The sequence below is a fragment of the Calliopsis andreniformis genome, chromosome 1, assembly GCF_051401765.1.
Source record: "Calliopsis andreniformis isolate RMS-2024a chromosome 1, iyCalAndr_principal, whole genome shotgun sequence".
NCBI lineage: Eukaryota > Metazoa > Arthropoda > Insecta > Hymenoptera > Andrenidae > Calliopsis > Calliopsis andreniformis.
The window spans coordinates 13,421,886-13,435,926 of record NC_135062.1 but is presented as its reverse complement, the minus strand read 5'-3'; the positions used below and the strand labels follow the sequence as shown (position 1 = coordinate 13,435,926).

Genomic DNA, 14,041 nt, shown 5'->3' with positions numbered 1-14,041 from the left:
ACAGTTTGTATTTCTATTTATACATGCAACAGGTAGCCAAGTGATAAGCCAAAGGAGTCCAACTTCCACCGGAAGTCAACCGGTTGAACACGTACGCGACACAGGCAAGAGACAGATGCATAATAAGTGGAGAATAAGATATCAATTTATGTCAATCTTAAGCGCCGACGGTTGAGTGAACGTGAAGTGTACTTACACTTTCCTCACGGTTATCGGAAGGAAAGAAAGTTGTCTGCTATATCAAACACAGTCAAGACTAGTCACGAGTATCGAATCGATTAGATTATTGAGAGCAATGGTTCACGCACCAGTAGTCTGCACGGTTAAACGACCGATGTTGAACTAAATCACGGTGGAACTGAACAAAGCAATATAAAGGTAAAGTGATTAAGTCACCTTGGTGTCCTAAACGACTGAAATTTTTTATTTTGCTTTTCCACGACCTAGACGAGGGTCTACTACGATAGAAGTAACGTAAACAATAATAACACAGGGACACAGGTAAGAAAACTGCGCAGAATTGGAATACTACTCAACTATGGAGGAAAATAGTGCCTCCTACAAATATTTCACTGCTAGTTTGCACTAGAAGAAGACATTTCTTTATTTCACAGTTTTCTATGGTTACAGCCTTTCTCTATAATTGGTCAAAGGCAATAGTGACTGACCAATGATATCTTTTTGTTCGGTTTTGACGAGGTATAAAGACTTGGAAGATCTCGAATATTCAAATTTTCAGATTTCAGGTTTTTAGATGAGCTAATAATAATTCTAATATTATTCTCCAAGGGTTACCTCGATATGGCACTATGAGCGTCTAGTCAAATTAATATTACACACCAGATCACATTTATAATTCTTACAGACAGATCTTCATTACAGGGGGGAAGATAGGGCGTGACGACGAAGAAAAAGACGCGTGTCCTCTCTAAAGGGAACAATGATACACGGCGCCATTGTTTTCGGAGACAATGGACACGATGGCTCCGTGAGTTAAAAAAAATAGGTACGTACTCATTCGTGTGAATGATCCCTATGGTTCTGACTCATTTCCATGCTCACGAGAATATTAAATGACCCACGATCGCAACCCAATTTTCCTCTATCTAGTCTGTCGACTGTCAAGCAACTAATTTTGGAGTAATTGATTGGTAGAAGGTAGACACTCTAACTTTATTGAAGATATAACACTGTTTTATACCAGTTTAGATTCATAACAGATGAGTTATTGATAACTTCCTTATGATAATCTTTTATATTAAAGAAATTAACGCTCAGCTGATATCGTAGGATTATTGCATTTATACCCATCCTATTCCAGAAAGTCTGAACGCTCAACAGATCTATCACTTCCGTGCGAAGTTACTTAATAAACCTCAAAAAGTGAAAGAATTGGAAAAATATCGCCTCTAAAATTGTTCGAGGACAACCATAAGTAAGGGCATCCTTCAGCATTTAGAGACTCCTGTTAATGGCATAAGTAATGAGAAGTGACTTCCTTATTGAATCTCTTTTAATTTGATTGGAATCAACTGACGAACCATTAACCAGCTGAGACCCATTCGGAAGACACACTCCGTTGCCCAGACACGATATGCACATCTCGGTTATCTCGTTAAGGTGCTACAAAAAGTTAGGAATATGAAATTAACGCACAGCTGATGCTCTAAGTGCACACCCTGGGAGAATTCAGTCCACCTGTAGGCAAACCCAGGTTTTTCCTAGCCGAAGAACATTGAAAGCATCGAATGGACTAGCCATTTCCGAACTCGAGACTCTTTTACATAAAATAAGACAAACAACGAAGATTAAAGGCTACGAGGGAATTATTTAATACATATCGTTCCTTTATCTCGTATTTTGTTATCTGTGAACGATCGTTTCTCTGAGGTACGGGATTACGTAATGTTCGGTTTCAATGGAAAAATCGAGCATAGTAACTTGATCAGGAAGTGGTCAACGACGCGGAGATGATCCCAAGGTTAATTATTTAGTATTCTAGTCGAGCTGAGAAACCACTTGCGTTACGCGGTTCATTAACGGGATAAATAGTACGTATCTGAGAAGCAGGCTTAACTGTAGTGTATAGCACTGTGCTTCTGCTTCTTCGGAAGCGGGTTTCTTTAGCAGTGGGTGCGTTCGTTCGAGCTGTAGGTGTACAAAGTGGGCTATAAATCATGGCATAAACGAGATCAGAGGAATTTTATGACTCAAAATAAGACGAAAACTAAAAACGACAGAAACGCATTCAGTTATTACGTCTATTAATTACTCTTAAATTATTATTAACCTTCCTTCTTCAGAAAAGAATATTTAATGTTCTTACAGAGACTAATCATAAAGATGAAAATAGGAGCTAGGAACATTTTTAGAGAAAAAAACACTTTCAAGAATTACTGTAATCTTTTCTATCCTTCAGTCTTGAATTTGTTCACTGAAACAAGATACGAACTCAATTACAGAATACAAAATTGTGAAGCCAAGAAAGCATCAATATCTGAAAAAAATAGCAGAAAAGAAAATGCCTGAGGTGACATCTATTTTACTACCACTGACAAGACTTTCAACACAGACTTCTCCTTTCCACTTCACCCAAAGAGGAAATCAGTCCTTGCACTGAGCCACTCATGTCGAATAGAAGACTGACACGAGCTTCAATCAAACCGAAATCAATATCCCCGACAAATTACACAGACACTCCTCCAGATTGATAAGCCATCCCCTGACACAGTCACGTCTGGTCTCCTCGTTTTATCTCCATCAAGCACTCACGCTTAACCAAGGTCCTGTTAATTTCCATGGAGAAGCTGACCACGAATGCCCACCTCGGGAAAAAGGACAGAAGGGAGAGGAGAATTTTCTGCAGCCGATGGAGAGTAAGATGCACAGTAATTAATGCCTTCAGACTTCGTAATTGGAAAAAAGGATGGTTTACGGGGCAGCTTTCGACGAGCTGCCTTGCTTCTGGCGCCCTGAACTTGGGATCCTGACTGCTGCCCGACATTCTCGTCGCTTTTCCGATCGGGAGGAGGCGATACGATGATCGCATCGCGAGATCAGCTGGACGTTTGTGTATACACGGCATGGTTGTCCTCGACTTCGATCCAGTCTAGAGTTGCTTCAACATCGATCCGATGTTTGATGAATACCTCGAGCATCGGATGGCTAGCTTAGGACATTTGTGACACTACACGCTTCGATCGGCTTGGGAGCTTTCGTGATTCATTATCGTATATCTGAAGGGTAGATCACAGTCGGTAAACGAACCAAGATTGGTGGCAAATTTAAAGCAGTGAACTGTTAAGAGAGTGTCTGATCTATTTAGATATTTAATCGTAGAAGCGTATTCAAGTATTCAAATTTTCAAATATTCAAGTATTCAAATATTCAAATACTCAAGTACTCAAGTACTCAAATATTCAAATATTCAAATATTCAAATACTTAAATACTCAAGTACTCAAATACTCAAGTACTCAAGTACTCAAGTACTCAAGTACTCAAGCACTCAAGCACTCGAGCACTCAAATACTCAAATACTCAAATACTCAAATACTCAAATACTCAAATACTCAAATACTCAAATACTCCAGTACTCCAGTACTCCAGTACTCCAGTACTCCAGTACTCCAGTACTGCAGTACTCCAGTACTCCAGTACTCCAGTACTCCAGTACTCCAGTACTCAAATACTCAAATACTCAAATACTCAAATACTCAAATACTCAAATACTCAAATACTCAAATACTCAGATACTCAGATACTCAGATACTCAGATACTCAAATACTCAAATATTCAAATACTCAAATATCTCAAATTTTTAAGGAGGGACACCATCCTGAGGCGTCAAAAAAAATAGCTAAGTTCGTGAATTTTTTTACAGGCAATTACTGAACGAAAAGTGTAGAAAATTGTAAAAGTTCTTTTTTCTAAAATACAAATTTTCAACTTTATTTTCCTGAAAAAGCGCAAGCCCTCAAAACTCGTCATTGAGTAGTCATCCTATACGAAGGAAATACTGTATATTCGAAATTCATACTGCGTTCAAGAATTCGTGTCGTATATTAGGTTTCCAATTTTTTTCGTCTCACGTTATTAAGCCGCGTTGTTGAGCGCGGTGATTGCTCCGGTGAGAGACGTTCCTCCTTCATTGATCACGATGACGCAGGATGGATGCGCGATAATTAAATCGCCAGCGGATCGGGAGGATATCCTTGCGAGCTGAACGCGTTCACCGCCTGAGTTGCTCCATCTGTATGCAATGCTTCATTAAACCGAACGAAAAATCGAAGGATTTTCCGAGAGCAATTTCAAGATGAATGGAGCTCCTTTTAATTTGGCAAAAATTTCTGGACCCATTAAGACTTTGTGACTAATGTGCATTATTATATCTGACGGAATCGATTAGAACTGTGTTTGAACCTGTAGCAGAAGTGAAATACAATCGAATTGGAAGATGTATAAGGGTGGGACATGGAATTGAAACTAGTCCTTTACCTCCATGTATAATATGCAATTTTAGTGGGAAGATGACTGTTTTTAAATGGAACTAACATATTTCTTATAGTATAAATTGTAGGTAATGAGAGAAGAAATTCAATTGCATCGATGAATATTTTTTAAGATAGGATGTTTGTAATAGAATATTTAAAATTGTAATACAGTTTAAGTTTTATAGCTGAGAAGTAGAAAAATGGAAACAGATTTTGCAAGCTTGGCAAGTTGTGGCATGGAGATAATAAGGATAATATCTTAGATCCTATAGTATATACAAAATTAGGATCGTTAAATGTCGGACGTGAATATTAAATCAAAATTTTGATTTTTAAAAGCGAAGCTCTATAAACCAGTTCGTAAAGCGATAAAACAGACATGCTTGTATTGAAAAATCTGAGGGGACAATTATGATTGACGACACTCTAGAAGGAAATAAATTTACTGGCTCGATTTTAGATTACAACCACCCGACGTGTACTCTTGAGCTATAAATGTCCTCGAGGATGTTAATACCAGTCATCAATTCACTTTTTTCGTGTCCTGAGTCCAGTCGAGGATGTCGAGGATTTTCAGTGACATCCTATACTCTTCTCTTCACTCTGAAGAATGTTTGGAAAGCAAAATTATAGTGTATATTCTGGCTTTTTGTGACTGAAATATATCACGTTTTCATTTTACTAAGCTCTTTGGTAAATCTATCACAGAAACGTATAAACCAGATCATTATTTAAATTAAAAATCCTCTAATATGTGATTAGTGATCAGTAGAAATAATCAATGCTCTATAATACGTGAAGAAATAATCAATAATAACACCTGGATGTTCAATCAAAGAATCTGATAATATTTCTCAATTCCTCTAATATTCCTGAGCAACACAATTCTAAAAAACAGCAACTTTTTAAAACATCTAACATATACAAATAATTCGTCTCAATAAAAAAAATATGAACCAAAATCCATCTCTAACAGTAGATCCACCACAAAAAACCATAATTAAAAAACAGGCAATAAGAAAGACAGAAATTACCCCAAAATAACTAAACTATCTTAACACAGGTTATCACCTAATCATACCTAAACCCTACTCTCATAGTCCACGCTACAGCATTAGCAATATCTTAATTAGAATTTACTTTCCACGAACATTTATTACCCACGCTTAATTATAGAATATGCTTTTGTGTTCTCAGGCTAATCCATAATAATTAAAAGCAATCGAGCAGACAGTGCACGTATCCTCTCGTTGCACGATGCCCCAGCATCGCAAGGTCAGGTTCTCCAATGCGCCCTAATGAAGTCTAGCTGATCGATAATTAATGCCAGCAAAAATCGCTGCGTACGAACCACGCAGGATACATTTAATTACGCGATATGTTCAGGACGATTCGAGTGACACGAGTTATTCGCACGTCTCCCTTTCGTTTACCACTGCACAGGGTAGAAAGTCTTTGTTGGTTAGCAGACGGACGCGGTTAACGTGCCACGGCTGTTGGAGGGAAACCATGCGTCATTAATCAACGTCGACCGATGAAAATTTCACGTTATATTGATGCACCTGTGTGCACCCGTACACGGGTGTCTACAAGACATTTCATTTTAATTTACGACGCCCGATGCCTGGGAAATTAATAGATCAGTGTCTCGAGGAATCTAGCGACTCGACTTCGTGGATCCTGAATGAAGTCCACAGTGACTCTCAACGTTATTCGCGTTAACTATTTTGGGACTTAATGTCCCTAGGTCAAGATAGAAAGATTCTAGAATCTTTTTATTAGAGAGGTATAGCTTGAATGAGCATGACAAAAGTACAGGCAAACTGAATTGAGCTTGGTGTCCACTGATCGATACTCTTCGAAGAAAACCCTTTCTGACAAGACTCAACTTGTCACCCTTACTAGGAGGGTGAAAAGTCATTTACAGTTTAAGTTCCATGTTTTCTACTTTAGTGAATAGAATAGAATATTAAAATAGGGAACCATGGACGATCCTCCTCGCATATAGAACTCTCGGTACAGAGACTGTGTACTCTCAGCTGTGGACTCTCAGCTGGCGTGAGTCCAATCAGTGAAAGGCAAGAAACGTCAAAAAGGGCGACAAAACTTAATTAGTGCTCGTACGCGGGCAGTGAGGCAGACGTTCAATCAGCGTTCCATTAACACGAAAATACTGGAAAATCGAGGATTTACGAGCAGCTCAGTCAAGGAAGCATTGAATCATCGCGGCAAACAGTCAGGCCAATGTAACATACGTGTACGTACTCACATAATCAGAGGCAGTCGCTGCTCGAAAGACAAGCTCATAAACCAAACCATCGTGGCTCGCTTATCTTTCAGTAATAATTACAGGAGGGAGAAACGCACGTGAACGCAGAGAAAATTATCATACCTGTGCGTATCTTGTCGCACCTGTTCGATCGATGAAAGTCCCTATAGGATCCAATTTCAAGATGGAAGATTTGTTCGATGCTCGTTTGCATATTGTGCGTGAAAATAGCGGCGGGATTAGCAGATCCCTGATAGAACTGTGACGTGGACGAGAATGTGATTAGAGATTGTCGCTGGGAATGCGGATGGTGGCTCGTGACGATCCTGTCTTCGATTTTCACGCTTTACAATATTGAGAACGAGACTCGAAACTGAGCTGTATGTTGCTGATAAAAGGGAAGGCGGAAGAGATTGTTGGAGGAAGATAGGAAGAGGTTTATTCTTGTATTAAGTTGTGGTTCTTTTGACTCTTGACCTTTCCTTGGTCCTCAGAGTGGAGGCACATTCAGACACCAATGTATGTGTATCTACACTTCTACTCGGGAATTTGAAGAACCCATCAATGGTTGAACAAAAGTAAGATGTTTCCTACGTGTGCAGGTGTTTTATTAAAAATATTATGTATATTAGAATATAATTATTAGGAAAGTTTGATTTAACCCTTTGTGGCTTAGGATATGAATACAAATTCAGATTCTTGAATAAATGATATTTTTTCAGTATATGATAAGCTACGAAAATGTGGTTTCAGTGGAGCTACTGAACCACAAAGGGTTAAAATTTAGAAAAATTACTGATTTAGAAAATATACTTCTTTTTAAAGCAGAAGGGGTATTACGTTATGTAAATTGATATTTTCAGTTTATTTATTTTTGTATTACTGAATATTATTAAAAAGTGAAAATTACTCCAAGCTTAACCGAGCATGCAGTTTTAATTATCGATCGTAATTTGCAATTATCTTGGATTCTCCGTGTTGGACATCGAAGCAGGGAAAATTCTTAATTATAGAGGACTTACATCACGTAGGCGCGAGAAATCCCTCCTTCTTCATGCCCGTACATATCCAACAGGATTTCTGCCCTCGTTCGGGGCATCTCTGACTCTATTTCCGATTTAAAATGCCTACCAAAGGGATAAACGCGTTTCTAAGACAAAAGCTTTTCGTAATCTGTGTTATCAATGAGAAATGACCACTCCTGCAGGTGCTATATTCCTCAATTTGAAATTAAAATGGAATATCATTCAAGTACACTCAATAAATTATCGTCACAAACAACTAATTATACTACGATATCTTTTCCCTCAATTATATCAAGTAAATAAGCTAAACAAAATATTCTACTTTACCACAGAAGAAGTCTATTATCGTCAAATAGAAACTTCGACCGACCACCTACTATAAAACACTAGTATCAATCAAATTCGATCAGAAATCGAACAAGACCTTGATGTAAGCATCGTCAGAAATGTCTGACCTATGAATCATCCAATTGTGAACCAGTTTAAATTATTTTACTAACATAATACACTAAATATCCAAGTACTTACAATAAAAACCTACAATAAGTGCTAACAATAAGTCCTTCTCTGTTTCACTTCGTCCTGAAACATCCTCTAAAACAAACCACGAAGAGTGCTAATCCAAAAGTCTACTTTGCAAGCTCCATAAACCATATCCAGCGGTGGATGAAGGTTCCAAAAGGTACGACAGGAGAGGAATGATCTTGTCGCGCGTCAGGGGTCATCCTGTGGGACTGGCGTCAAGTTGATCGCTCAGTTGGAGCTCAGCTGGCCAGAATGAACATTTAATTGAACGCTTTGTTCCCCCGCGGGTTTTGCCGATGGCCAAGTCACTCTTCGCGGTCGTGATCACGGAAGGAATGCTCCCCCGTACGAGTTCCTGCGCAGGGAGACGGATAACGCGAAGGCGGAGGGACATTCTTATCTCGTGGGATCTCTAATTAAAAGATCTCCTCGTTCCCGCCTTCCCTCGAAGACAACCAGAGACGAATAGCGACCATCCGTCCTTAATCGACGCTGGAATCGGCGAACAGGTAATTAGCGAGGGCAATAGAATTTGCAACGATCATTGAGAACTGGACTCGATCATATTTTGAGTCGTCTATTCGTGAAATAGATACTATTCGAAAAAAATTTTCAGGAGAGAGATGTCTAAATTGTTTTTTTTTCTATGAATTACTTTTTTAGCGCCAGTTCTTGCTTTAATTATTTGTCTCCCTTGTTATACTAGGTATCACTAAACATTATGTTGAAGGTTGCATTTTTAATGGTTTGTTCACTCACAGATCAGGCATAGTAAAGTCAGTAGAATGAGTATCTAGTCAAACACAAAAATTCAGTAGAATAAGCCGTCAAGCAGACACAGAAAAGTAAGTAGAAGAAGCCACCAATCAGACACATCACAATAAGTAGAAGAAGCCTCCAGTCAGACACATCACAATAAGTAGAAGAAGCCTCCAGTCAGACACATCACAATAAGTAGAAGAAGCCGTCAGTCAGACATATCACAGTAAGTAGAAGAAGCCTCCAGTCAGACACAGCAAAGTTAGTAGAATGAGTTCCAAGTCAGACACATTTCTAAATTTCTACTCCATTTGTATCATTCTTAATTCTTCTCTTCATTTAGCAAGAAAAATTATTCTCTAAAATTCCTGATACCTCTATCGAACACCCTATATGTAGGTACCATATAATTTCACAATTTCGACTAATCAATAGTCGCAAAGTCCCTGTGATAGAGACTGGGACGAGGTCTACTAAGAAATTGGAGATTCATAATGAAAATTGGTCTATTGAAAGGGTCAAACGGTAAAGTTAAAGCAATTTCGACTATTCTACTGTCAAGGCTGCTAACGCGTCTGCAAACCGGTTCTCGCCCGACCCACAAGCAAAAGGCTATCGGTTCGCTATTGTAAGGAAAAGGAACAACGTAACACGAAACGCACAGGATATAATCACGATATTTATTTACGGTGATGTTCGGTTAAACACAGTTAACGTCGAACACGAAGGAAGGGAAGAGTACCTTTCCCACACTCGAAGAAACACAAATCTTGGTCAGGACTTCAAGAAAAATCAAAGAATTTCCATCTTTAAAATTCAGAAACACCTCTTACAGCCACGATGTCACATATAAAATGGAGAATACAGTATTAAACAAAAATCAATTGAAATTTCAGCTCAAATGGTAGGACAAGAGAAAAATCACAGCTCCTACACCATTACCTATAGATAATCAGATTCGAAAAAAATATGTATTTAATAAAAAAGAAACAAGGAGCTTCTAAATAAATACAGAAGACTAAAAACTCCTTTTTTTAGAGTCTTTACCCATTTAGAATATATAAATATTCCTATCAAGACGCTATGATACATTTAAAAAATTCCATTCTCCTCTTCAAGTCCACAATTCATTACTAAGATAAAGAACCAAGAATAGCGTTTTCATCGCGCATTCTTTTTTCATTGTTCACCGTGAAACTTCTCTCTCCCAAGTGTGCTGCAAAAACAGTGCACACGCCTCAGTGCTCGTCAAGTTCTTGCTTCACGGTCGAGAATTAAAAAGAGAGAAAAAAAGAAGAAGAACCCTGCGGGAGCCTCTATCCGATAGAAATTCGTGACCAATCCATTTCGTACCCATCGGCTCGGCGAATTGGCGCCGTTCAGAGGGAACGAAGGGAACGAGCTGGATCGTTTTTACGCGATCGGTCAGCCGTGCGCGTTTATTTACCTTAAACGGCCGCGGAACGAAAAAGCACCGTGACGGAATTTCGACCGAAGGGAAAGTAAAGCGTTCGACTCGCGTACGAAGAACGGATAGGATACGCCTCTAACGATGTTTTACTGGGGAACCGCTCTCTAATGAGGCATTGAGTCAAAACCGATCCACGAGCTGAGATACTGCCTGGCATTTCGAATGCAACGCTGTTCCTGGTACCTGTCGCGACATATCTGGACTTGCAAGGCAAAACGACTGACGTCTCGCGTCGCAGATGTATCTCAAAAATGACAGGACTCAAAAAATGCGATTTTTTTTAGTTACGATTCTGAGACAGTTCGATTCAGATCCTCTCTTTATTATAATGATACTTCTATCTGAAGTTCAGAATTAGAGAGTGTATTTAATTCTTAACTCCGCTAGAATTACAAATTTAATAGAGCTAAGGACTTAACTAGAGGCAAGAATTTAATTCTAGTGAAGTAGAGTTAAGAATAAAAATAAGAATTAAAAATAGAGTCAAGAACTTAACTCTAGTGGAGTTAAGAATTAAGAGGGAAGACTCCACGTGATATATTTCAATAATAAAAATAATGAATACTCATGAAACAGTATGAATTCAGAGAGCTGATTAATTGAAAATTAATTAAGTTAGTGAATACAGTCAGCTTCGATTCCCATTATCGTACATCTCGCAGACGTTTGCAAACGATGGAAAAAAATCGGGGGAAAAGGGAGCGAATAGAAAAAGAATAAAAAGAACGAATTCAGAATTCGGTCCTGTGTAAGGTGCAGCCGCCAGTCAGAGAATCCTGAGACGTTAATGAGAGGGTAAGAAAGAATCTTAATTAATTTCGGCAAAAAGTTGGCTAGGACGAAAACGCACGTCGCCAAGAGAAATTTTTGCCGCGTAATACACGCTTAGCCGAAAAAGAGGAAGGAGGGAAAAAGAAAAGAGATGTTGTAATTAAATGGAAGCGACAAGACTGGAATTAGCCGAGAGGAAAAAATCGAACTAACAAGATATAACTTCTTCGGCGGAGTTCTCTGAAATGGCGCTGCAACGACCGCTCTTGATCATCGTTCCGATACTGTCACGGTGACTTTACGTTTCGGATTAAATCCTCGTACACGAAAACCCAAGGTACGGCAGTATGTAATACATCTGACAGCCTTCGCGTTAATCCTGTAACAGTGTATCGAGAGTGACGGAGCATGGCTCAAGGATGTGTACGATGCAGGCAATATTTTCGTACGGTTGCAGTTGGAGGGACTGCAGTGAAAAGAAAACAGTCGCACTGTTTTTATGGACAGGGTGGTCTGCCCGAAGGTAACCGCTTAAATGTCTCCCTCAATTGTAATGATATGAAAAATAATTCCTATGCTGTTTCTACGATATCGAGAGACTAATATGTCTAATGCAGAACAAATTTTTGTGTCAAGTAAATACAGACAGTGGTCAGACAATCCCACGTATTTATCACAAATCACCAGCAACACAGAAACAACATTAACACCCCCAAGAGCTGTTTCACGATCCACCAGTTCAGCAGAACCACCAGACTCAGTGCTTCCACCAATGGGGTGCAAGGTCCCTCGAATCAACAGGTGGATATCCAAATGGATTCTAACTTACTAGGAGAACAGCACGCAGGCGAACTGAATTTATCGGCAGGTGTAGCTCGTCGTTGAAACACGCTTCTGCGAAGGGTTGTACAGTAACAGGAGGGAAATAGAGTCAACGAGATGCGGGCGAGATAACGCACGAGGAATGACTGACGGGGCCGAGTAAGATTACGTCGCGACTTAAAAGGACGACGCGCCCTGTCCAGTAGCAAGCTGTTCGCCTATCGATTACGTGACACGGTCACGCTCGTGAACGTCGAATTTGAATACAGCCAGCGAGACGCTTCAATGGAGCAAGCTCCTCCTCCCTCGGGGCCTGAATTATTCGCGGCGACTGTTGTCCTACTTTATTGAGTTCGCATCTATCCGAGGAGAGATAGCGTCTGTGGTAAATCTACGGTGTGCCTTTGATCCTGGAATTGAGCGACCTGTTATCTCTTCGTTAGGAGATTTCTGACGAGTCTACTGTGGGATTTTATGCAACTTCGTGTTCTTATAAATATAGTTAGAAAAGTAGAATCTAAATAGAAACACAGTAGAATAAATCTCAAGTCAGCCACGACAAAGTTAGTAGAATAAGCCTTATGTCAGACACAGAGGATTCAGTAGAGTAAATTCTAACTGGCTTCTCACATCGAAGCCAGTAGAATAAGTCCCAAATAAGCCACGGCAAAGTTAGTAGAATAAGCCTTATATCAGACACAGAGGATTCAGTAGAGTAAATTCTAACTGGCTTCTCATATCGAAGCCAGTAGAATAAGTCCCAAATAAGCCACGGCAAAATTAGTAGAATAAGCCTTATGTTAGAGACAGAAGATTCAGCAGAGTAAACTCTAACTGGCTTCTCACATCGAAGCCAGTAGAATAAGTCCCAAATAAGCCACGACAAAGTTAGTAGAATAAGCCTTATGTCAGACACAGAGGATTCAGTAGAGTAAATTCTAACTGGCTTCTCATATCGAAGCCAGTAGAATAAGTCCCAAATAAGCCACGGCAAAATTAGTAGAATAAGCCTTATGTTAGAGACAGAAGATTCAGCAGAGTAAACTCTAACTGGCTTCTCACATCGAAGCCAGTAGAATAAGTCCCAAATAAGCCACAGCAAAATTAGTAGAATAAGTCCCAAGACAGACACATTTCCCACGAATTCTCAGCGTTTCCTTAACAATTAATAACTCTGAAACAATATCTCAAACACATTTCAATCCCTCTGAATTTTTGTCTCATTTTAGAGGACAGAATCACTCCCCAAAATTTCCAACCAAAAAATCGCAAAATAAATAATAACAAATTAAAACATTAAAGTATCAGTAAACTTACAGACTACTCTACACACCCCTACCAACACTACCTGGGGGATGGCAGTCTCTTCTACAAATTTAATTCAGCCAATGCCACAAACCACTTTACTCGCGATATGTATATCGACGATTGAAAACCGCAATGAAGCAACGCATGATAGTAGTTCAGCGATTAAAACGAGCTGCAATATGATCGTCTCGTCTATTCCGGTTCTACCTCGCCATCGTGCGTCATTGCCGCGCACAGGGTTAACAAAATTACTGTTGTAAGTGTTTCCAATCGATTTCACTGGATTTAACGACTTAATGCTAAGCCAGTCGTATCAAGGTCTTTATTAATTATTAGCCCCGTCGGGGGAATAATATTCTCGGATCATGAACAGACAACTCTGTCGCGAATGGATCGAGGGGGAAGATAGCCAACTCGCGATCCCTTGACTGTAATCGGCCGATGGCGAGAAAATAATTCCTCGACGATGGGAAACTTTCGGCTGGCAATCCCTCGATTCGTTACCCCTAGATGATGTATCGATAAACATCGAGAAAAGACGAGCAGAACTCAGCCAACATTAAAGGATACTTTGTAACTTATTAATGATCGATCGAGA

At 39.4% G+C, this 14,041-nt stretch overlaps 1 protein-coding gene across 1 annotated transcript in view; it reads right to left on the bottom strand.

Moving 5' to 3' along the window:
- The window catches only part of Dgo (ankyrin repeat domain containing protein 6 diego), a 116,211-nt gene extending 108,350 nt beyond the window's left edge, over positions 1-7,861 (bottom strand). Inside the window, exon 1 of the mRNA XM_076376636.1 lies at positions 7,785-7,861. Coding sequence (XP_076232751.1) covers positions 7,785-7,861 — 77 coding nt within the window. The remainder of the gene's footprint in view (positions 1-7,784) is intronic.
- Positions 7,862-14,041: the final 6,180 nt, after the last annotated feature.